Below are 26,778 nucleotides of genomic sequence, written 5' to 3' on the forward strand. Positions count from 1 at the left end.
ACACCATGAAACCACATAACAATTTTGCGCTATAATTAAACAGAACAAATACCAAATATAGTTATTGGTATAGATTTTAGAAACAGAAAACTTTTTTCTTATTCCATAGATCTTATTGTTCTCTTCTTTTGTCTTTTGGTTCAGAATGGCATCACATTGGGAGTTTGCAAGGGTTTGGGTAAATTGATTGCATTGGGGAGATTACGTCAAATTTCTTTTTCATTTGATATAAGTTACTGTTGTCGAATGACCCCCATGTATCAACTGGTCAAAGACCCTCTCTCCCGACTGCATGAAAGCAAGTCTCCTGCAGAGGCATCTCAATAGATATCATCCTGAGCAAGAAGACAAGGACGTTGCATATTTCAGTAGGAAAGAGTGGCATCAATCAACCATGGCGAGATGGATCGGAACCTCCCCCCACCCTTTCCCCCCCCCCCCGCCCCTTTCCCATGCCTACTCCCCCCAAGCCCTCTCCCTCCCACAGATCTCCCGTTGTCCCTGTTCTCAAACGTTGTACTTGTGTACTTCTTTCTTTTTTTTTTTCTTTTTTTTCTGTCTGTCTCTGTCTCTGTCTCTGTCTCTGTCTCTGTCTCTGTCTCTGTCTCTGTCTCTGTCTCTGTCTCTCTCTCTCACTCTCATGTTTATGTTTATTACGTGTCCGTTTTTTTTTTTTTGTGATTAATGTTAAGTTAGCTCTTACACGAGCCTCGATCTTGTATACGAAAAAAACCTGCCAGCCAAAACCCGGACTTGAATCCCATTGATAATTTGTGGAAATGCTTGAGGATTGCTGTTCACCTACGCTCCCCATTCAACTTGACAGAGCTGAAGCAAATCTGCAAAGAAGAATGGGAGAAACTCACCAAATGCAGATTTACAAAGCTGATACAGACATACCCAAGAAGACTCAAAGCTGTAATCGCTGCCAAAGGCACTTCAATGAAGTATTGACTCAGGGGGTTGAATACTTGTTTAAATTAGAAGTTTCTGTATTTTTACCTTCGCAAAAGCGGAAGGTTATGTTTTGATCGCTGTGTATTTATTTGTATGTCTGTGTGTGTGTGTGTGTGTGTATGTTATTCGCATAACTCAAAAAGTATTCAACCGAATTGCATGAAATTTGGTGGGATGATTGGTTATTATACGGGACACATTTGATTAGATTTTGGGAGCAATCGGGTCAAAGGTCAAGGTCAAGGTCACGAAAAGGTCAAAATCGTATTTTTGTTGTTCTGTTCCCTACACTCCCATGCCAAGTACAGAACAGTAGCTGCGGCGAAGGTATGCGCTCTACCGAGTGCCCGTTCTAGTTCATTTTTAATTACTTCGTAAAAAATTCTAACATAAAAAAAAAAAATTCCCACTGACATGGGGTATGATGGTGTGTACATACTGAGATGTGTAAATAAGTGACAACAAATCCTCAATTAAATCCATTTTAAATTCAGGCTGTGACACAACAAAATGTGAAAAAGTCAAGTGTGTGTGTTGGTGTGCGCGTGTTAAAATTAACAAACACGACAGGTGTGTGTGTTGATTACCTCCATATGCAGGTTTCAGAAGGTGGAACGGAGTTACCTCCTCCCCTCCAAGTCTCATAAAGTATTCACCTTCGGGTGTGTGCATATATACGAGTGTGTGCACGTCGTGTGTGTGCATGCAAGTTGCTGTTGTTGCCTGCTATCTCCACACATGTGTGGGTTTCAGGCAATGGAAAGTTGACCTACCAGGTTCCAAAGTTTCAGGTATGTCGGTCAACCCGATCACAGGAGGCAAAGATCATCTTGGTCCCTTGTTTGATCATGTGCACATCAAGGGATATATACAACATACAGGTGAAAAACAGCAAACATATCCATCGGTCCTACAACAATCCATTAGCCCAGGAAAAAGCCAAAGCCATCCCAAAACCAGTGAGGTTTGCAACATTAATGTAGTATGTGAAACATTGGGATTGGCTACTGAAGACAATGAGGTCACAGAGCACGAGGGCATTGTAAGATATTCATAGCTCAGTTCAAAACACCTTTAGATTTAAACGAATACACTGTATGTACGAAATACCCTGACGACTGATTGTTGCACTTGCCATCGCTGTGCAGTGTTTATACGGTAACAAATCCAATTGATAAAATGCCGGATGAAAACGTTAACATGCAGAGGAAACTGCCAAACGACGGCAAAGTCTGGGGACTCATAAACAACTCAGAAGCCCCAGCAAACATTGTCATATACACCAATCACAAGTGAATGTGAATCAAAATGCATTTATAAATACGTCCATAAACAGAGGTCGGAAAAGCAGAGGCAACGTCCACACAAGGTGACCTGTGAGTGGACATCGGGAAATCTAAACAGATAAAGGAAATTATGAAACACCAATAGTAGTGTGCTCAACGCAATTTGTCCCACATTTGTAGCTCGACTCCACCCACCAACACACCCAGACAAAATATGGCCGCCATCTTGGTTTTCTGGTGGGCCTAAGACGTCAGGCCTAGAGGCGTCTGCTGATTATACACTGCCCGGGTTTGTTGCGTCAGGTTTTCATCGGCTTCGTTCGGGTCCAGTGATAACTGGAAGGGGAGGCGTCTTCAATTGTTGCGGTACGTAATATCTTAGAGAGTGTGAAACCAGACCCAGCTGTACGTCAGACTCGTAATTGATATTAAACCAAACCGTGAAGACCTTTGGAGATCAATTGTATAATATCTTCAACAACAAGGGGGAGGATGTTGAGTGGACAGAGGAGGCAAAATATATATTTTGTGTTGCAGGTGGTGACGACAGTGTGGTCATTCCTGTTCTTTAAATGACAGCAAGTATACGAGTTGCGATGTGCATTCATCTTTGAGGTGTCGAGTCTGAGTTTGACACACGATCTACGTGCGGTTCTGGTCCTTGAGACCTGGGTAGCTGGAGACTCGTCTTCTAGCATGAGATAGTGGATGGTAAAGATTGCAGAGTGGCCTTTGGTAAAGACGGCCAGTTATTTACCAGAATCCATGTTGTAATTGTTAGAGTCACACCAAAAATGGTAAAAATGGTTCGTGCTGCTTCCTTGCTTGACGCTCGGGCATTTAAAAAAGATAAGAGCACGGACAATCCCAATATGTCGGCATCCATGTGGAGGAGAAAATTCCTCTTTGGAAAATGCCCAGCTGAGTGTGGCGAGAAAGGCGGCGCCATTGGTGCGACATCGCCGGTACCCAGAATATCCCAGGAAGTGACAACACTTCCCCAAATCTCAGTGTGGGTTTGTTTGTCTCGTCTAAGTCTTGTGTTGTGTCTCGTGCATCTGTTTGTATGTCCATGTGTGTGTGTGGCAGCTCCATTACGAGCCTTATATGTAAAAATCAAATCCTAGCCAAGTTCCAAAATCCTGCTATAACTAGTACACAATGTCAGGTCTGGCCAGGTGCTTTGTGGAAACACTTGTGCCAACAGTAGTACTCCCTCCATGAGTCGTTGAGCAAATACCACATGGAACATGGAGTAAGTTGATGGTGACAATGATATTTACATTAAGTAAAACATAGCCTGGCACATATTTGAGAAATAACACCAAAACTCGACCAAGTGTTACTCAGACAGCCACAAAGCACGAAAACACATGCACTGTACCTCATAAATATACCTCAATTTCATATATTAAGCAAGCTTTCTTTGTACTGCACTTCTAATTATTGTCAACGCATTATGACGTCAGCCACTATGGTGGTTGAGTATGCTCAAAGCAGTGATGTGACTGGTTGATGGTTTAAATTGGTTTCTTCACATCTCCTTCAGTCAGTGTTGTAAACTGAAATGATCTGCCAATGACATCAATTCACAGGCAGAAAAATATGAAACAAAACTTTAAAAACAACAAATTAGATCTACAAAACAGGATATGGGTAAAACAAGCCAATCATACTGCAGACGTGTGCATGGTGGGTGTGAGTGGCTTGTGTGCACCGATTGGGCGGCCCGTGGGCAGACTCTGCGAGTCAAGAAGCTCCACAATGCTGTAAGGTGCGCACTCCTCGAGGCCCAGGTGCGAGCACAACCAGCCAAAGAAGCCCTTCTCAGGATCACGGGCAGCCTGCCACCACATAGCAAAGGTGCAGGTGATTTGGCTGGTGACCGCATGCAGAGCCAAAGCAATACTTGCTGCCATGATTAGCGGTGGGTAGAAAAGCATGAGCAATGGGCACAGAGTCACCTTGTGCCAGAAAGTTCGCTGCTCATTGTACACCAAAAAGACGTTGTACCATGTGATCGTGCCATAATAGAAAGCCACGACGAGCGCCACTGCGAACACAAATGGGGCACAAAGTACACTCCACACGACCACATGTGGACCCCTAGCAAGACCACAGCGACAACGCGACCGTGAACGATCTTCCGTCAACGGCTGTCCGGGGCCTCCTCCTTCGGCCTCGTCTTGTCCACTTAGCTCAAGCAGTTCTTTCTCTGTGAGACTGAGATGAATGTCCACAAGATGACCCTTCTTTTTGCCACGTGTGATGGTGCCCGTAAGCGTCACGAAGTGTCCGTCACCCAAGTCATTCTGCGCCGCAATCCTCTCATTGAATTTTGGGAGTAAAGATGGAGTAGTGCTGGCTTCATCCGCACTTGGAGTACCGTCTGCCTCGCTTTTATCACCTGCAGGTGGTTCCTGGTAGACACCGAAAAAGCATTATCCAATCAGCAAAACACAACCTCTCAGTAACTTCATCTCAGAATAGATCAAATGAAAAACTGATCACATACAGATATTTTCAATAAGCCTGGTGTTGGCTTAGCGGTTAGGGTGCCGGCTTGGGATCCTAGGATCCTGGGTTGGAATCCCGGTCGATCGCTGAATTAACGCCAGGGGGGTTAACTCAGCCTGTCATCCTTCCGAGGTCGGCAAATTGAGCATCAGTTCACTGGTAATTCCCTGTGTGTCGCAAAAGGCGACCAACAGGGTTGGCGGCAGGAAGGGCATCCGGCCATAAACATTGCTCCAAAAAGGGGCCCATGGTGCCCAAAAAAGTGCAACTCTAATGCGTGCAACTAAAAAGGCGATGCTAAAATGGCAATGCTGCTCCCCCAAGTGAACTATAAACTCTGTGCAGAGAAAAGTAGCAATTTGTGCAATTATTATGCATGGCTGGGATTTAGAGGGTTTGTGTGCCAATGAAACAGTTGAACAACAAAAAAAAAACAACTTACAATCGCGTCTTACACTAACGAATAAACTAGAAGTGTTATGTTTCTTGTCCATCATAGAACAACCGAGATGCAATTCGAGTTCAGCCAACATAATCAATGGAGTAACATTCTGTTGCCAAAAACAAATCTACGACGACTCATTTACCAATTCGTCCTTGTGAGATTGGCCCAAGGTTTTTGGCCCAAGTCTTTTCACGAGTTAGCTGCTGCCAAACTTGCCACCTCATTCGTTCCTCCAATCTTTGGGATGTAGGGTATATGTACCTGGCATCACACTCATAGAAGAACCACCTTTGGAGGCCATTTTTCCCCGCAGAGCAGGGGTTGGCATTTTTCGGGCACCGTGGTCCCCTTTTTGAAGCAATGTTTTATGGCCGGATGCACTTCCTGCCACCAACCCAGTTAGTCACCTTATGCGACACACAGAGACGGATAGTCTCATCCACATAATGAGGCAATTCATTGCATTTGCGCAGTTGTAACAGGTACCTTTGTAACTTATGTTCGAGTGCGACTGCGTAATCATGCCTGACCGCCAGGCCAAGTGGTTTTAATATGGACTCATCCTTCAGGAAGTCATGCGTCTTATCCACATAGTCGTGCTTGTTCAAAATAACTAATCCAGTTCCTTTGTTGGGCTTGCAGCTATGTACGGCTGGGATAGCTCTCAGGACTCACGGGGCTGCCAGACATTCACGTTTCTTGGGCAAGGTCATCCAATCGATAAATCCACTGCATCCTTGTATAACCGGGTGTGTGACGTGCCAATTGGGAATAAAGGTGCTCAAACTCTGCAAACACCTACTATCTCTTAATGTTGGCATTTGCAATACTAAAATCGACGCCGTGAGAAAGCATGAACGCTTCATTGTCATAGAACACATCGAACATATTGATTACGTGAATATATTGATTTCTGATCCTATTAAAAATTTTTTTGAACATATTTACATATACAGTCACGTGAAAAAGTACACCCCATGTAAAGTTTTGACTTTTTTATCATATTTCAACATACAGCTATTTGATCTTCATTTCAACAATATTGACAGATAAAGGTGATATAATATAACAAATATCATGAAACATTTACATTTTGTAGTCCATTGTATAATTTAAATAAACATAAATGCAAATTTCTCACGTGGAAAAAGTAAGTACACCCCTACATTTATCACTACTTCAAATACCTAAAATTAGAATCAGGTGCACCAGCTCAGGTGCAAATGATTAGAACATCGTTAGAGAGGATCTTGGAGGAACCTGTCTCATTTAAACCTCAGACATTTAGTTTGTTTTGCTCTTTGTTGTTGAAGTGTGTGGCGTCACCATGCCTAGATCAAAAGAGCTCTCTGAGGCCTTCAGAAAGAAGGTTATAGATGCCTACGAGTCTGGGAAGGGATTTAAAAAGATCTCCAAACAATTTGAAATCAATCATTCGACTGTCCGGAAGATCATTTGCAAGTGGAGAACAATGGACTACAAAATGTAAATGTTTCATGATATTTGTTATATTATATCACCTTTATCTATCAATATTGTTGAAATGAAGATCAAATAGCTGTATGTTGAAATATGTTGAAAAAGTCAAAACTTTACATGGGGTGTACTTACTTTTTCACGTGACTGTATACATATACATTTATGCCTCTGCCCCTGAAGGTGGCCGGAGGCATTGCGTTTTCTGGTTGTCAGTCCGCCCGTCCGCCAGTCCGCCCGTAGGGGCTAAACCTCGTTTTTCTCCGCAACCACATGTCCGATTGAGACGAAACTTTCAGGGTAGGAGTGAAAACCATGCAGAATATTTTTATGATGATTGTGACATCATAGGTCACGTGGTATGGCAGTCATTTTGGATTAAACGCAAATAATTAAAAAATGATTTCTCAGAAACCGCTGAATGGAAAAATTTGAAACTTGGCAAATTGTCAAGTACTCCCAATGAGGAACAAAAGCATGATAATGATGACATCATAGGTGAAGTGGTATACCAGCCAAAAATATTTTATTCGAATTCCTTATCCTAAAAATCTGAAATTGCATGCACACGGTCTATGACCCATTTGTATTGAAATATTAAATTTATGTCATATCATAGGTCACATGGTTTGGCAGCCATATTTGATTTAACCTAAAACCTCAGAGAAAGCATCTTCTCCCAAACCACCAAATTGATTTACTCGAAACTTTCCATGTCATTGACTAGGTATGGTGATTAAAAGATGATCATGAAAACATCATTGGTCACATGGTGTGGCAGTCATATTGGATTGAAGGAAAATATTAAATAATTATATCTCTGAAACCACTTACCCTATTGATGTGAAATTTTACAAATCTCATCTAACACCATTGCTGCATCTAGTTTGAAAATGATGACGTCGCAGGTCACGTGGTTTGGCAGCCATATTGGATAGAAAAACGAACCTTATCCGATCAACATGAAACTTAACAAATGTTATCCTCCACCCATACATATGCAGAGTGTACATTTTTTAAGGTCATATGTCAAGTGGTATGGCAGCTATATTAGCTTGAATGCCCATATAAAAAAAAAATCCCTTCTCTAAAACCGCTTCACCGAACGATATGAAACCTGTCATGGCTAGTGAAAATGCGATACTTGAAAACAGCTGAAGGGATTTAAATCAAACTTTTCTTTTTAGGACAGTGAACGATGACATCTACCTACCTGTTGTGGAACTATGCGGAGGCATATTGGCGACAGTCGCATTGCTCTAGTTTTATTATATTATTAAATATGAATTATATATAAATATATGTATATATATATATATATGATATCATATTAATTTATTATTTTTATATTGTTATTATTATATTACTGTATTATATATTATTATTATTATATCATTATAACATAATATTATTATTATAACATTAATATTATTATATTATGGGTATGTATATTATATTAAATGAATATATTATATATGTACTAGCAGAAGTACCCGGCCTCCCCGGGCGGGGGAGGGGAGGGGAACGGGGGGGGGGGGGGGAGCGAGCCCCTTGGTAAAGCGAGCGATTTTTTTTTTCCATAGCGTCATAGCGTTCATAGCGTCATAGCGATTTTTTTTTCACAGCGTCATAGCGTCATATCGTTCATAGCGTTTCATAGCGATTTTTTTTTTCATGGCGTCATATCGTTCATAGCGTCATAGCGTCATCACGTGATCGCTCTGAGCGAATCAGTGCCCACCTGCTCTGATTCCATTGATTCCGTGCGCTGAAATGCGCTGAAGTAAATATGAATAAAAAATATGGATCGTCAAATATTTTGAGTTCGGCCATGTTCGTCCCACGCTCAATGGCCATGTCTATGTCAAATATCAAGCACGTAAGCCTCTCCGTTTAGGAGTCTATCGGTAACATCACACACACACACACACACACACACACACACACACACACACACACACACACACACACACACACACACACACACACACACACACACACACACACACACACACACACACACACACACAAACTGTGTTTTATATATATAGATTATTATATATTTCATTATATTATTATATATTATAATTTATTATATTATTATATATTATATTATTATATATTTCATTTTATATATTATTATATTATTATTTTAAAAAAAAATTTCCTTTTTTTTAATGTCCATATTTTTTATCATATTTACATTTTTTTTTTTTTGTATACTAAGTCGAGGCTCGTGTAAGAACTATCACATAAAACATAATAAAGGGAGCGGGAGAGAAGAGGGGGGAGAGAGAGGGAAGCAAACAAGCACAACAACAGGAGAGAACAGAGACATCCATAGAACTGAGGAAGGGCTGGGGTGGGAGGCGGGGTGCATGGGGTAAACAACATGGACACTACTAGGAATTTTCAGTAAAGAAAACAGGGAATTTGAAAAAAGGTAGATTTGGGGTGGATTAACGGGGTAGAAGAGATCAAGGTTTTGGAAGGGGGAAGATAAGAGATGGTGGTGAACAGCTGTTTTAAAGACCTGGTGAGAAAAGAGGAATGAAAGAGTGAAGGTGAGCAGAGAGTCTTGATTTTGGCAGTTTAACCATAAGAGGGTTGCAGGCAGATCTTGTGCGACCTGTAGGAATATTTGGGGGACAGAGCACAGACAGAGCTGGGGGAGCAAGGCTGGAGAGGAGTCGGCAGAAGACAAAGACCACCAACCTGCCTGCGGTGAGTGAGCGAAAGGCCCTCAGAATCAACTTCATCGCGGGAGATTCCTATGATTCAAAAATCTTTGCTTTCTGCATTGTGAAGCCGAGCTAGGTGTGAGGCAAGAGCACTAGCCCAGAGGACATATTGATAGATAGAGGACCATATTGATAGAGGCTCATATTAAACACATTGATATTGATATTGTTGCGGATATGGGATTTGGCCTCCATATCCGCTTGTAAATATTCCCCTATTTCCCCAATACTCCCCAACTATCCCCAATCCCCCATTCCCTAGTCCCATTGTCTGTAAACAACACTCTGTAGAACCGACCTTCCCCTTCTTCCCCCATTAAATGTCGTGCCCAGGGCCACCGCATCTCACGTAGACAACTTTCGGACCTCTTGCTAGTTATTCTTAGTTTATGTCAGTTAAGGACTCGTTTCCATTAATTCTGACTCTTCGTTGCACCAGAATGTGATTGTATGGCACCAGTAGTGAGTTTAGGACCTCCCCATACCTCCTCCCATCTTCCCCATGAAACAACAACTACAACAACAACAACTACAACAACAACTACAACAACAGAGGGGGGCGGCGCGGCGCGGCGCGGGGAGTGTGCGTCCTCACTCCGGCTTGGTTAGCCGCCATTGCCCATGCGCTCCACGGGGTTACCACGAAGGGGCTGGCTGTCAGCTCCTCGTCAGGGGCGGAGCCCGGTAACCCCCCGCAGCCAGTGAGAAGCGGCGGGCCGATTCCATCTGGGGCGGAGCTAACGAGCCGAGGGCGTGTCACTCCCCGCCGGATATGCGCAGCCACTTACCGGACGTGAGGTCAGATGCGCCCCCAGCTTGGAAAGACAAGTCGCGACCTCCGAGCGCTGAGCGACCTCCCCGCATCTTTGGACCGGACCGGGTCGATTTTGCCCCTGAGCCAAGGTGCACCTTGAGCCATCGAAGACCTGCCCCTCCTTGCCATCAATCCCCGTGTGAGTCAGTTTTGTCCCGTTTATCTGTCGTCTGTCGGGGCTACTATAAGACAGTAATTAAGTGCCTATCTTTCTATGCTGTCTCTCTCATCCCTGTAATCTAAACGTTCCGAACTAATATAACCTCCTCCGGAGGCCTTGAGAACTGTACCCCTGGTGTCGTGTCATTTAACCTAGCCGTTGTGTCCTTTCCTTCATTGATCTAGCGTAGCGCGACTCGGCCAACGTTCGAGTATAATCGGGTAACTTGTGCGAACACGGCGGCCATTCCGCTCGGCCCATCATAACATCTAAGTCGTGTCCGTAACAATATATTGAGCAACAACAACACAACATGCATTTTAAAGGCCATTTTCCCTGCTAGAGCAGGGGTTAGCCTTGCGGTCCCCATGATAATCTTCTCCATTTTGCCCTATTTTCTGCATCTCTCCTTGTTAACCCCCTTGCCCGCATTTCTTCTTCCACCATCTTTAGCCAAGTCTTTCTCGGTCTTCCCCGTCCTCTACTTCCTTCTACATTCATTTCCATCACTCTTCTCAACCAGTCACTTTCATCCTTCCGCAACAAATGACCAAACCATCTCAACCTGTTCCTCTTCACAGCATCAATCACAGGCTCTATTCCCATCATCTTTCGCAATTCATCATTTGTCTTCCTCTCTCTAAACGATACTCCGCACATCCATCGAACCATTCGCATTTCCACCCTTTCGAACCTTCGTTGCTGCTCTACGTTCATTACCCATGTCTCGCTCCCATAAATCATAACACTTCTCACACATGCAGCATACACCTTTCCCTTCAGCTTCAACGACACTCCCCTCCTCATCAGCACGCCACTCCGTTCCCGAAACTTCTTCCATGCACATCTCACTCCAGCAACCGTTGCCGAGTCTGATCCACCTTCTCCATTCAGCATGTCTCCGAGGTAGCAAAATGTTTTCACACCTTCCAGCTTCACGCCGTCTCCAAGATCCAACTCAACATTTCCTCCATCTGCAGCTCCCTCTGTGCACACTTTACATTTGAATGTAGCTGCCACACTGGTTAATGACCCTCTCAGACCACTACATTTTTGATGAACCCACTCAGCGCACATTGTACATTGAATAGAGTTCACTCCGACACCCTTCCTACACACAGCACAGGGCCACTTCCCAGTTCTTTCCACCTCACCACATGCTTTACCACTTGCCATCACCTTCGTCTTTCCGATATTCACCTTAAGACCTTTTGTCTCCATACATTCCTTCCACTTGTTCATCTTTTCCTACAGTCCATCCATACTTTCCGCAATCAACACCAGATCATCTGCATACAACAACTCCCACGGTAAACCCTCCTTTACGTTCTGAGCCAGCACCTCTATCACAGCAACAAATAGTAGTGGATTTAGTACCGACCCCTGATGCACTCCCACCTTCACCTCAAACTCACCACTGTTCCGGTCCTTTGTCCTTACGGCTGTGCGCGCTCTTTTGTACATTGCCATCACTACTCTGATCAACCATTCCTCCACTCCTAACTTCCTCAATGCCCATGTCAATACTTTGCGTGGAACCCTATCGAATGCTTTCTCCAGACCAACAAACCCAAGAAACAACTTCTTCCTCTTCTCCATGTACTTCTCCTGCAACTTTCACACAATGAAAAGCGCATCTGTCGTTCCTCTTCCTGGCATAAATCCAAACTGCATTTCGTCGATCTTCACTTTCTTCCTTATCCTCCTCTCCAACACCCTTTCCAATACCTTCATTCCATGCTCCAATAACTTTATCGCTCGGTACGAGCCACACTCCAGAGGGTCACCTTTCCCCTTGTATAGAGGGACGAGGATACTCAGTTCCCAATCCACTGGAATGCGGCCTTCTTTCACCACCAGATTACAGATCTCTGTCATTCTCTTCACACCCCAACTTCCTGCTGCCTTCAACATATCTCCCACAACTCCTGTCGACCCTCCCGCTTTCCTACTCTTCATTGCTTTTATCGCTTCCTCAACTTCCTTCTCAGTTATCTTCTCTGCCGGTCCTAAAACTGGGTTACTCTCTATGTTGCCATTCCATTCATTCTCTGTATTCAACAGCATTTCCATATATCTTTTCTATCTTCCTTTAATTCCATCTGGGTCGACAACGATTTGTCCCACTTCATCCTTCAAGCAACTTACCCCCATCACATCACACCTCTCTTTCGCTATCTGCTTTGCAATCTTGAATACTGCTCTCTGACCCTCTTCCGAATCCAAGTGTTCTCCGAACATTTTCCTACATGCCTCCTGCGCCTTTGCTACCTCTTTCTTTGCAGCCTTCTAACTTTCATGCCTGCTGTTTCTGCTCCCGTACCCTTCGCCTTCTGCCACTCCTTGAACTTCTTCCTCTTCTCGTCAATCCTCTTTCCAACTTCATCATCCTACCACCATGTTTCCGAGTGCCTCGGTGGTCCTTTTGTCCATCCACATACCTCACCAACGGCTCCCAACAGACTAGCTTTCATTGACATCCAACCACTTTCAAGCTCAACCACATCATCCTCTACCCTACTCAGCCGCTCTTTTAATGCCTCCCTTACTGTCACCTCTTTCAACCTCCACACCTTCATTCTCGGTTGGTACTTCACCCGCCGAGCTCTCCTCGCACCTTTCACCCTTATGTCGCAGACAACCAAGTGGTGCTGTGAAACAGCCTGCTCCCCCAGGATCACCTTTGTGTCCCGGAGGTGCCCCCTATCTCGTCTACGCACCATCAGGTAGTCAACGGTTGTCGTCGACCCACCTGACGTGCATGTAAAAGCTTATTACCCTCTTTCTGGAACTGAGTATTACAAATCAACAAATCAGCTCCATCAGCAAACTCCATAATCCTTTCACCTTCTCCATTTCTCACACCATATCTGTAACCCCCATGAACTCCCTCAAAACCATCCATACTCCTTCCCACATGTCCATTTAGGTCTCCCCCTACCACAACAACTTCGTCATCTGTCACGTTTTCCATCAGCTTCTCTATCGCACACCAGAACTTGTCCTTCTCTTCATCGCTCCGACCAACCTGCGGAGCATATCCAGAGATGATGTTCACCAAGAACTTTCCAATCATCATTTTCACCATCATCAACCTATCACTCACTCGTCACACTCACCACACTGTCTACAAACTCCTCAGAAAACAGGACACCAACACCATTCACGTCCTCTGGGCACCCTTGCCACACAAACTTGTATTTCTGTCCCTGTGTACCCTTCACCATTCTCACACCACTTCCCTTCCATCTCGTCTCTTGCACATAACATATGTCCACTCTTCTTCTGACCAATACTTCCACCACTTCTCCTGATGTCCCTGTCATTGTCCCTACATTCCACGTCCCAAACCTCAGAAACCGATCTCCACTTCGGGCTGTACCCTGCCCATATGTAGTTGTAATTGTCATGGTTCTCTTTTTGAGGCAATGTTTTTATGGCCGGATGCCCTTCCTGACGCCAACCCTCTTAGTCGTCTCTTTCGACACGCAGGGATACGGTGTACCTATTCTAATCCAGGGTACACACTGGGAAACGTTTAAAACATGGAAATTGTGAGGGGGCGGGGGGAGGGGGGATATGGGGGGGGGGGGAGGGCGGCGTCAGCATCACGGTTGCGGTTTAAACATATTTAAATAATATTTAAACAAAACCATGAAAAATAATCTGGGAAAAGTCTCTAAGTGAGGACATGGATTTGAGAAAGAAGGAGCAGAGGTGGAAGAAAAACGTGATATAGCAGGCGGGGCACAAGTCAAGATGAGGAGGAGAGCGAACAAGCACGTGTCTGGGAGGAGGGAAAGAATTAATGAAGAATTTTTTTCCCTTTTTTTGTTTATTTGTTTGTTTTATTTTTAAAACGTTGGACAAAGGGTAAGATGTTCGTGAGAGGTATTGGGGAGAAAAGAAAATCAAAGAAGCAAATACTATAAAGGAAAGAACTTATATTCACAAAATACTGACGGGGGGGGGGGGGGAGGGGGGGAGGGGGGGAGGGAGCCTGGAGACACCAGGCCGCGCATGAGGTGCGAACAAAAAACGACTAATTACACACAAATTTGCAATAATTACAAATAACACATACACAATAAAATAACCAGTGGAAATTTGACAAAGACACGAATGGGAAAATACTCAAACTTTGATGTCGTGGAGAGATCGAAGCAAGCCTCCTCGCTCGAGGGACCGGAAGCGGACTCTGATATATTGAGCATATTGATTTGATATATTGATATATTGAGCATATTGATTTGATATATTGATATATTGAGCATATCGATTTGATATATTGATATATTGAGCATATTGATTATTTGCTTCGTAGCATCAATGATCCTGTTACCAAAGCATTTTCGCTTCAAAAGGTATATGTTGCGGGCATGCAATTTGCGTATATTGCCTTAAGTACGGACTTCAATTAAGGCAGTTTAGCGGCAGAGCATGACTAAATCAAAGAATGATAGAAATCCGCACACCACAGACCAAGCATGTCGTAGAACGTGGCGTAGATCAGTAATCCTGCTGCCTATCTGATCGATTTCGTCACGCATGAACATGTGGACCTACGACACACCTTAGCCTTGTCGATTCATTTGGCGATGAAGACAGGCACGGCGTTGGCACGAAGACGGTCCTGGAGGAAGTCAACCGCCAGCTTGCCCGTTCTTAACTTTCCTTCAATTCTGACGACATTGTTCAGGTCTTGAATCTGGTCTTTCGATTAACTCTATCTGAAGAATGAAAGTCTTCATTTCCAGGATCCTTGCTGTCCACTTCTTCTTTCGTCCTGATGAGTGCAAGGCGAAAAGCTTAGACACGTCTCTTCTTTCAGAAATTAACATTTTATGGTACCAAATGAGAAAACAGAATGACAGTCTGAGGTGAGCATGGAAATTGTCAACGACTAGTCCATAAATGATCGCAGATAAATTTACATTGGCTGAATTCGCTGTAATTTGTGACCATTCACCATTGATTTAAACACAAGCTTGCACACATATTGACAACGACCAACTCAAGAGCAACCAGTGAACTTTGTAGGATGTTGCACCATTTTTCACACAGGGCTACTTCCAGTTGATAAAGTGACTGCGGGCAGTCCTCTAACCACAAACACACCTCTGTAGAACATGTCCCAAGCATGTTCAATCCATACGTGTCTGGATATCGTGCAAGGAAGTCCATTTCAGTGATGTGGTCCTCAAGTGCAGCGATGACGACATATACACTCTCTGGATGTGTGTTGTGCATAAGTACAACGTTTGATGCTTGCCGTTCAGAGGAGAGATGATTGCAAGTGTAATGATCTTGTAATGTAATCGCCCCCAAGTGTAATGAACTTCCCTGTCATGGAAACAAGTCATACCACCCCAACGATTGATGACAAGACAAGTTATTAGGCCATCTTGAATGTCAACCCATACTCCCTCACCAAACTGATCATTCTGCCTAATGGCACAATTAGCAAAGCACTCCTTGCCTTGTCTCTAATTATTTTTTGTTTGATTTTTGGATACAAGATCGAGGCTCGTGTAAGAGCTAACATTAATCACACAAAAAAAAAAAACGGACACACAAAACATACAATAAAGGGAGCGGGAGACAAGATAGGGAGAGAGAAGGAAGCACACAAGTACAACAGCAGATAACAGGGACATTGGGAGATCTGTGGGAGGGAGAGGGCTTGGGAAGAGGGCTGCGGGGGGGGGGGGGGGGGGGGGGTTAAAAAACAAAAAAACACATGGACACTGCTAGGACTTCCAGGAAAGAAGTTGGTATTTCAAAAAAGTGGATCTGGGGTGAATTAATGGGGGTAGAAAAGATCAATGTTTTGGATGGGGGAAGATAAGAGATGGTGGTGAACAGCTGTTTTAAAGACCTGGAGGGAGGAGTGGGATTGAAGAGTGAGGAAGTTTGTTCCAGAGGTGGGAAAAAAGAGGAATGAAAGAGTGAAGGTGAGCAGAGAGTCCTGATTTTGGCAGTTTGACCAGAAGAGGGTTGCTAACAGAACTTGTGCGACCTGTAGGAATATTTGGGGGACAGAGCCCAGAGAGAGAGCTGGGGGAGCAAGGCCGGAGAGGAGTCGGTAGAAGACAGAAAGTCCACTTACCTGCCTGCTGTGAGTGAGTGAAAGGCCCTCAGAATCAACTTCATCGTGGGAGATTCCAATGATTCTGAAAGCTTTGGTTTCAACAGCGTGAGGCCGAGCTAGGTGTGAGGCAGGAGCACCAGCACAGAGTGGAGAGCAGTATTTGGTGGGGACTTTAGGTTCTTCTTCCATTTGGTGGGGACATTGGATTTTTTAACATTCAATTAATTTAATTATTAAAATTCCACGACAATACCATAGGAGAGTGGCCAGCCCATTGTCATAGTTGCCGGCCCATGCCAGCCCATTGTCAGATGCGGGCAAAATGGATGGACAGGAGCATGACAGACAGAAGGATGGATGGATGGGTGTTCACGTCGAACGGACGGGCGCGCACGACAAATGGATTGGTGCGAGTGACAAACGGACGGACGGATGTGCAGGGACTTGTGGACGGAAGGACAGGTGGGCACGACAGATGGACGGGCATATGCAACTGACAGACGGAAGCGCACGATGGAAAGACGTGCATGCGATGAACTGACTGGCACTCACGAGGGAAGGATGGACAAATAAGTGACAAACGGTCAGGCACGTGTGATGGTAGGATGGATGGGCACGCATGACGGAAGGAATGTACAGGAGTGTGCGATGGATGGACGGTTGCGTATGATGGATGGACGGACTGGCACAAGCAACAGATGGAAGAACGGGCATGATTGACGGACGGGCACGTTTGACCATTGGAAGGGATGGGCGTGTGTGTGTGTGTGTGTGTGTGTGTGTGTGTGTGTGTGTGTGTGTGTGTGTGTGCCAGATGGAAGAATGCGTGCACATATGATGGATGGACAAACAGGCACACATGATGGCCAGGTGGATGGGTTCACGTGACGGATGGATGGTCAGGTGGGTGCGACACAGATGAATGGGCAGACATGATGGAAGGAAGGACAGTCGTGATGGACGGAATGATGGGAGAGATGGACGGACAGATGGGCAGGTGTGACGGATGGAAGGATGGGCGGGCACTATGGTCAGATGGACGGTACGGGGCAGACGGATGGACGGGCAGGCACACGCAATGGATGAACGGGCATGTGATGGCTTGATAGGCGCATGTGCTGCATACACAGGCACTTGAGTTCTCCAAGCTATTCAATGCCTTTGTGGTTTGGCCAATTGAGAAAGTTTTGCATAATCATCACATCAGCAAACATCTTGTTATATCTTAGAAGCACCCACCTCCTCTGTGTCTTTTGTCTCCTCCAATGAATGAAAAATAATCACAGATTCAGGCTGTGGTTCCTTTTTTTTTCTCTTGCGCTTTCGTTTCTCTACTGCCGTAGGAGGTGCTTTACCATCCTCAATCTGATGCCAAATTGAGCCCCAACTGTTGGTATCCTGATCCTCTGCTGGAGGAACCGCCTCAATGAATGTCCCCTCCATCCCTCAAGCATTCCCCACAGGCAACCACCACCTCCAGGACTGCCTGTGCCTATGGTGGACAGAGGGCAGATGTGAAACTTGATGGAAATCCATTAGGACCATGTATTTATTTGATATAATATTCATATACATTGAGGTTAAAGGTAAGGTCATCATACTCAAAACGAGGAAGAGGGGCAAATTTGTGAGGGATTGGTAAAGAAAAGGTTTTGGTAAATGGTTAAAGTTCACTCCAAACAAATTCACTTCACATTCTACACGTCAATCGAATTCCTTACACTTCACTTACTTCACCTTCATGTTACCATTTATTAGCTCTCCAAAACATCTTAATACGGCGACCTTTATCAAACTTTGATTCCGCAATAGTGGACAGCATTTCACATTCAAACATACATTTATTCAAGATCATGGTACTTTTTTTTTTTAATAACATGGATCGTTATCAATCTCAATTACAGTACAAACATTTTCTCATGATGGGTAATAACTATAAACACATTGTGCCACTTCACATCATAACATTTGATAACTTTGACCACTATCTATTGACTGCCTTTGCGTAAAGAACTGTAGACATCTCAGTGCTGAGTTCTCATTCAACATTCATTATATTTAACGAACTACATATTAAACTTACGGTTTAAATGTTCTTGGTTTGTTACCCTCGCCTGAGGAAAGGGTATTGCATTTGAGTCCGTTTGTTTGTTACTTGGCAAATTTTTTTATATATTTTTTTGCAAGTACACCACTCACAATAAGTTAGGGATATTGGCAGGTTCTTCGGTGTGGTTGATTTTGTGTATTAATTATGTTGAAAAAAAGTTGTTGGTCCTAATTCTATGGTTATTAATGTGTGAAAAAATACAGCATTCTTGATTTCAATACCATAACCCTAACCCCTATAAAAAAAATAAACTCACTCCCACAATATCCCTAAGTTATTTTTCGCTCTTTCACGAGCCTCGATCTTGTATACAAAAAAAAAAAAAAAAAAAAAAAAAAAAAAGTAGTGCATGTGGATCACTCCAGTTTGTGTGTGTGTTTGTCTGTTCGCTCACTTATACTTGCCTACAGGTCACAATTTTAAACCGATCTTCACGAAACTTCACCAAATGGTAGAGTTCGTGGTCCGACAAAATCCTATACGTTTTTGATGTCAAAAGGTCAACAACATATTTTTTGAAATACCAACTTCTGTCCTGGAAGTCCTTGGTGTCCTTGTGTTTTATACTTCTTTCTCCCACCCCCCCCCCCCTTCCCACGCCTCCTCCCCCCAAGCCCTCTCCCTCCCACACATCTCCCTGCTCTTAAATGTTGTGTGCTCTCAAGTGTTTGGGTGCTTCCCATTATCTTGTCTTCCGCTCCCTCTTTTTATATATCTTGTTTGTCTGGTTGATTTGTTTGTGAAGTAAATGTCAGCTCTTTCACGAGCCTCGATTCAGTATAGAAAAAAAAAAAAAAAAAAAATTGGCAAAAGGTCAACCATCTTTTTTCAAATTTCTAAAATCCTCAATTTTCATCCGATTCACTTGAAATTTGAAAAGGATTTACATATCGGCTAATTGAATTCAACCACTAACTATTTTTGAGATCAGCATATGACGAAAGGTCAACATAGGTCAAAGGTAAACAACAATTTCGGATTTCAAAAATCCTCAATTTTCATCCGATTGACTTGATATCTGAATAGGATTTTCATAACGGCAAACTGAATTCAACCACCAACTATTTTTGAGATCAGCATAGGTCAAAGGTCAACAACAATTTCAAATTTCTAAAATCCTCAATTTTCATCCCATTCACTTTAAATTTGAATGGGATTTACAAATCCGCTAACTGAATTCAACCACCAACTATTTTTGAGATCAGCATATGCCGAAAGTTCAACATAGGTCAAAGGTCAACAACAATTTCGGATTTCAAAAATCCTCAATTTTCATCCGATTGACTTGGAAATTTGAATGGGATTTTCATATCAGCTAACTGAATTCAACCACAAACTATTTTTGAGATCAACATAGACTAAAGGTCAACAACAATTTCAAATTTCTAAAATCCTCAATTTTCATCCGATTGACTTGATATCTGAATAGGATTTTCATAACGGCAAACTGAATTCAACCACCAACTAGTTTTGAGATCAGCATCGGCCAAAGGTCAACAACAATTTCAGATTTCTAAAATCCTCAATTTTCATCCGATTGACTTGATATCTGAATACGATTTTCATAACGGCAAACTGAATTCAACCACCAACTATTTTTGCGACCAGCATAGGCCAAAGGTCAACAACAATTTCAAATTTCTAAAATTCTCAATTTTCATCCGATTGACTTGAAATTTGAATAGGATGTTCATATCAGCTAACTGAATTCAACCACCAACTATTTTTGAGACCAACATAGGTCATAAGGTCAACATAGTCCAAAGGTCAACATAGTCCAAAGGTCAACCACTTTTTTGAAATTCCTAAAATCCTCGATTTTCATCCGATTGACTAGAAATCTGAATAGGATTTGCATATCAGCTTGCTTACACCAACTAATTTTGAGGTCAACATAGGCCAAATTTCTGAAATTGACAATTTTCATCAGATTAACTTAAACTTTGAAGACGATTTGCATATCAGGTCACAGAATTCAACCACTAATTATTTTTGAGGTCAAAAGGATGCTCTACTGAGTGCCATTCGACTTTGTTCTGGTTTTCCAAGTGTCGCTCTATGAGTGATTTTTCATTTGCCTGTTTATTACTTGCCGGAAAATATTCCGGCAAGTATGTTGATCGGTTGGTTTGTCTGTCTGTCTGTCTGTTCGCAATACTACGTCTACACCGTTGCACGTAGAATCGCCAAACTGTATACACATATTTGTCTTGCCCTGGAATAGACTGCGCCCAATTGATGACGTCATCGGTCACGTGGTTCGGCCGCCATCTTGGAAAAACCGAAAAACTTAGCACCTCTATATCTCCGAAAGTGCTGAATAAAAAAAATTGAGACATGGCTCATTGTAAAGAACTCTCCATGGGGAATAAAATATGTTAATGATGACGTCATCGGTCACGTGGTTCGGCCGCCATATTTGTCCTAAATGGCCGATAAAAAAGTAAATTCCGGGAATAAAAAAGTAAATTCTCTGACCGATTTTTCATTTGTCTGTCTGTTTGTTTGTCCGCACAGAATAAATATGATTTTCTCTGCAACCGTTGGTCCGATTGACAGGAAATTTTCACCATAGGTGCAACTCCACCTGTATAATTTTTTATGATAATTATGACGTCATAGGTCATGTCATTTGGCCGCCATCTTGGAAAAACCGAAAACATTTGCACCTCTATATCTCTGAAAGCACCGAATAGAAAAAATGGAGACATGGCTCATTGTAAAGAACTCTCTATGTGGAATAAAATATGGTAATGATGATGTAATAGGTGCCTCCATTATGACGTCATAATTCGACAAGTACAAAACTTCATCCGATCAAGATGAAATTTATTGAGCATAATCTAGGGGAAAATTGGTGGAGAAAAAAAAGAAGAAGATGACGTCATCAGTCACGTGGTTCGGCCGCCATATTTGTTTCAACACAAAATCCTTAAAAACCACTGAAAACACATCCTGGCAAGGGTCTGAAATCTCTCATTGCTCTTTCTTGTTTGTAAATATAATAGTTTGTCAGATTGCAAGACTTGAGGTGCAAAATCCGGATGGCTCACAACTTGGAAAGCAAGTCTGCATGCCCATCAATCTCCAAAGCATGTGCAATGACCAGAAAGATGCCTCTGACCTCATGATACAAGGTGTCCATCTATGAATCATCAAATTAGAAGAAACTATATGTCCATATAGTGAAAGAGCCAAGGTGGAAATAAAACCTCTGATCAGATATCAGAAAGGTGGAGAAGAAAGATATGGGACAGGAGGCAGTATGGAGTTTAAGGGATCAATCAAGTAAATCTGGGGTAACAGTGGAAATTTTTCAATATGAAGCCAGATGACCAAAGAGGATGTGAAGAAGAGCAAATAAAGAGAAGATAGGGCAGAAGGACAGGAGAGGTTTAGATGAATATGGCCCAAGCTTGCCTGCAATCATTTATTATTGCTAATTTGCACTCATAGGGCCCATAATTTGTAAAGGGCAAACTCGTTTTCGCACTACTAAACTATTGGCTCGACTGACATGACACTTTCTCATTGTGTGTACAGATCAATGTCCCGGCTGCCTTTAAGCAGAATTTGAACACGCGTGAACATGCAATAACACAATACAAGCCTCAAAACTTTTATTGCTCAATTTATTTGTGAAGAGTACATTAGGCATGAGCTGACCACTAACATGGCCAACATATTTTACAGGAACTCACCATGGTCTATGTTGAGGTCTAATGTGATCTGTGTTCACCAGGGTCTTTGCAATTTGTATTTTGCAAGTCTTATTCATGGTGAACCTTTGCTTGTGCTGAGATTTGCATTCGTCAAATGTGTCTACCTGGGATATGAATTAATTAACTCGAGTTATTCTCATTAGCAAAGATTACATTTTACACTGAAGTGGCTTGTTAGTTGGTCCCATAGAGATCAAAATCCTCAACTTATCCCTTCCCTGTTTTTACCACTGCCACCAAAGGTGGATGGAGGTTATGTTTTCACTCCTGCCTGTCTATTTGTGAACAAGTTATCTCAAAAAGTTGTGGACGGATTTGGACGAAATTTGGCAAAGAGAAAGAGCATGTGACACGGACGAAATGATTAGTCTTTGGTGAATATCCGGATTCGGATCTGGCTACTAGAATTTTAAAGGGATTCTTCACCATTTGGAGATAGGGCCAAAAACAATATATAGCAGGATATCTCAAAAGTTGTGGACGGATTTGGACGAAACTTGGTAGACAGGTTGGGTGTGTGACAAGGACCCTTCCTTTTTTTTCTGCCCTTACTTATCAACCTTATTAGCTTTTAAATTCGTTTTCCCCACAACCGTTTGAGCAGTTAAATTAAAACTTTAAACATAGGTGTACCGACCCTTTGACATTTTTTTTTTTTTTAAACAAAGTTATATGATGATAATTGGATGGAAAATGCGGCCGGGCATTCCAAAACGTATGTTTTTTGCAGGCATTGGTTGCAGGGTTTTCATGTATCTAATTATAATAATAAAAGGCATTGTGTGCCAGTCAATTAGTTTGTGTATGTGTGTGTCTGTGTCTCCTCCATAACTGCAAAACCATAAAACGTATTGACCCAAAATTTTGCATGCATCCTAAGGGAGCCCCAAAGGAGTGCATGAATGAAAACTGAGTGTTTTAGTAAATTTAAACACTCCTTTTGAAGATAATTAACAGGCTTATTTAATTAGGTTTCCTCTGCATTTAAATGCAGAGGAATACCTATTGTTTTCCCTATAGTTTTTCTTTTTCTTCCGCCAGTTGTTCACTTTTGAAAAAATTTAAAATTTATGTTCTCAACAACCGTTGGTCCAATTGACACTAAATTTTCACCAAGTGATTGGCTAGACAGGTATAATTTTTTTTACTGCTAATTATGATGTCATAGGTCACGTGGTATGGGCGCCATCTTGAAAAACACCTTCAACTTTGCTCCTCTATATCTCCGAAACGGCTCAATGGAGAAAATTGAGTCATGGCTCATATTAAAGAACTGCAATGGGATCAAAAAAGCATGTTTATTTAGGATGTTAAAAGTGCTAATGTTACGATGTTAGAATTCGACAAATAGACCCCTTGATGCCACAAATATGATTGTTTTTTTACATGACCTTAGTGAAAAAAGATTCAGGATGCAAAAAATTTCGACATCATACATCACATGGTTCAGCCGCCATATTGTTTTTCGTGAAAAACACAAAAACCCCATTTTCTCCACAATGGTTGCGCAGATCGAGCCCAAACATTGAATGCAGAATTAAATGCCCATGGCAAACAAAAAGTTCCCGCATGATGACGTCGTACGTCGCATCGTTTAGGAGTTATGATGTTTTTAAGCATTATTTTAAGCATAAATTTAAATCGTATCTCCTCCCTAAATTTTGAAGATATCGAGTCAAAGCTTTACACAAACGTTCCCCATGTGGGGAAGTTAAAACCTTACTTGGGAAGTTTTGATAAGTCACATGAAAGAAAATGAAACGACACAAAAACGAAATTCACATGAACCGAAGTTAAAACGTTACTTTGGCCGCAATATATAATTGAACGAACATCTTTAAAAGTTTCTATCTCTTGAACCGCTGCATTGACAGACATGAAATTTTAATGTAATGTAGCTCTCATCAAGGGGAATAAGTGTTTAATATTTCAATATGATTGGTTGTATGGTCTGGAAGGTCTGATTTGGTTGTACGGAAAATGCAACACTTTTTTCTCAGGCCATGTAACCGATTGGTTTCCTGCATCGCAGCTTCGCATACCCTTGGTGATTGAGAGACAAGAACACGAGGAGAAGAATAAGGTAAGTTGGAAGTTTGTGGGATGTGTAGTTTTTAAGTTATCGTCGAATAAAGAAATCGCGCCTTTGCTGAGGGCTGTGCCTTAATTTTCACTTGGCGCGATTCGTGCAGGCGGCCCGTACGGGCTCATTTCAACTCAGAATTAAATTCGGCTTTCGGATTTGGTGGTCAATAAGGTAATTGAATACTCGACCACCGCAAACCCAGTGCAAATCGGATAACATTTGACCAATGTTACCTCAGGTCGTGAGGGGGAATTATATAATACTGTACACTTGGTACGATTCATGCAGGTGGCCTGTACGGGCTCATTTCAACTCGGAATTAAATTCGGCTTTCGGATTTGGTAGTCGCTAAGGTAGTCGAATACTCGACCACCGCAAACCCGGCGAAAATCGGATAACACATGGTCGAGTTACCTCAGATCGAGAGTGGGGAATTAATTAACACACTGTACACGACGTACAGGCTGCGCACGGAGCGACCTCACTGGCTCAGGTCAACCTCAAAATAAATTTCGATTTCAGATTTGGCAGTCGCTAGGGTATACTCACACTCGACCAAAACAAATTTGGCAAAATTCCGACTATTTTTGATGAAAATATGACACTATCGCATTTTATATGGAGAACCCCCAAGTCAGCCTGTGTGTGTGTGTACGTGTATGAGTGAGTGAGTGAGTGAGTGAGTGAGTGAGTGAGTGTGAGTGAGCGTGCGTGCATGCGTACGTGCGTGCGTTGTATGAAATTAGCAGTAATATTAGCATTCCATTTATTTCGAAAGTATTTATACTTTATTATATTTCTACAGACTTGGCATTTAATATGGAATTTTTTTTTTCTTGACTTGGGTTTACTTTCTGAACACGGCATATCAATCTGGTGAGTTTTTTACGCTTCGGTGATTTCTTTGTTAAAAGAACCATGTCACTGATTGTCTGTTGCAGCAAGAAGTCAATAACAGGATTATATCACAGGTGGTGTGACAAAATGTACGGACAGGTACATTTGACGATTGGCTTCACAATCGGGTATATAAGGGTTGTTGCGTTCTGTATTAGTGGAAAACAACTGCTGCATATCTACAAAAGTTATTGCCGCTTCCCCTGGAGATGGTCCGTCAACTCGACAATGCTGTTTGTCATTTAGTGGTGGCTTTACGAAATTCCGGCATGAAACAGCGTGCTATTGCTTGGCAGTATGGCATCACTCAAGGTCAGGTGTCAAATATCCTGAAAAGAAATGCTCAGAGGGGTGTCCCTACTCCAATACTGAGGCCAGGACGTCCCCGCAGAACCACAAGGAGGGATGATCGCCAGCTGCACCGGTTAGTCCGCAATGGCCGTACCAAGTCAGCTAATCGGCTTAGGGCTGAGTGGCAGCAACTGACAAATGTGCCTGTATCCAGAAGGCTAGTCAACCAACGACTGGTTCAAGCAGGTTATCGTGCCAGGCGTCCCCTGAGAAAGCCACGTCTGACCAGACAACACCGCCAGCGCCGATTGCAGTGGGCCAGAGAGCACCATCAATGGCAGCTAGGACACTGGAATCACGTGATCTTCAGTGACGAGTCTAGATTTCTGGTCTATCGTCAAGATGGCCGCGTCCGAGTGCGCAGACAAGTGCATGAAGCCTACAACGAAGATTGTATAGTGCCAAGAGTCCAAGCTGGAGGTGGTGGGGTGTCCGTTTGGGCTGCTTTTCATGCAGGTGGCAAAACTGACCTGGTTGTTCTGAATGGAAACCTGAACCAGTTCAAGCACAGGGCCATTCTGGAAGAAACATTGCTTCCATTTGTTCGTGCAGCCTTTCGAGGAAACTTTGTCTTCCAAGATGACAATGCACGGCCTCATCGTGCTCGCATGATCCAACGCTTTCTTGCTGACTGTGGTGTAGAGCATATGGAGTGGCCTGCCATGTCCCCGGATATGAATCCGATAGAGAACTTGTGGGCAGAATTAACGTGTCAAATCGACAACTTGGACCAGCAGCCTGCCTCTGTGCGTGAATTGCAGCAGGCTATTGTAACTGCATGGCAAGCGATTCCTGTCCAAACCTTGGCAAATCTCGTGAACAGCATGCCTCAACGTATACGTGCTCTCCTGAATGCTCGTGGGGGTTACACGAAGTACTGAACTGTAATTTTACTGTCCGTAATCCCAGTCGTAATTTAACTTTTGTTTTTGTAAAAAAAAAATTGGCTAATGTGCAAAATAAAGAGATACTTCTGGAAAACGCACAGAAGTTTAACACAGTACTGTCCGTGAATTGAGTTCGATATCAGTTTACATCACTTTCAAGGATCAATTTATTTGCTTCAAAATGTCAAATGTGGTTTTTGTTTCTTTTAAAGGTCACATTAACAAAATCTAGAATAAT

The 26,778-nt window shown here is 42.8% G+C and overlaps 2 protein-coding genes across 2 annotated transcripts in view; both read right to left on the reverse strand.

Moving 5' to 3' along the window:
- Positions 1–26,778, reverse strand: part of LOC144893031 (uncharacterized) — a 264,881-nt gene that overhangs the window by 16,733 nt on the left and 221,370 nt on the right. The window lies entirely within an intron of this gene.
- TMEM169 (transmembrane protein 169) overlaps positions 1,783–26,778 on the reverse strand; it is a 63,777-nt gene continuing 38,781 nt past the window's right edge. The window contains exons 2-3 of the mRNA XM_068123562.2: positions 17,727–17,979; positions 1,783–4,663 (exon numbers count right to left, since the gene is read on the reverse strand). Of these exons, the coding sequence (XP_067979663.1) occupies positions 3,914–4,663; positions 17,727–17,930 (954 nt within the window). The 5' untranslated portion in view covers positions 17,931–17,979 and the 3' untranslated portion in view covers positions 1,783–3,913. The remainder of the gene's footprint in view (positions 4,664–17,726; positions 17,980–26,778) is intronic.

The sequence above is a fragment of the Myxine glutinosa genome, chromosome 7 (assembly GCF_964187855.1).
Source record: "Myxine glutinosa chromosome 7, kmMyxGlut1.1, whole genome shotgun sequence".
NCBI lineage: Eukaryota > Metazoa > Chordata > Myxini > Myxiniformes > Myxinidae > Myxine > Myxine glutinosa.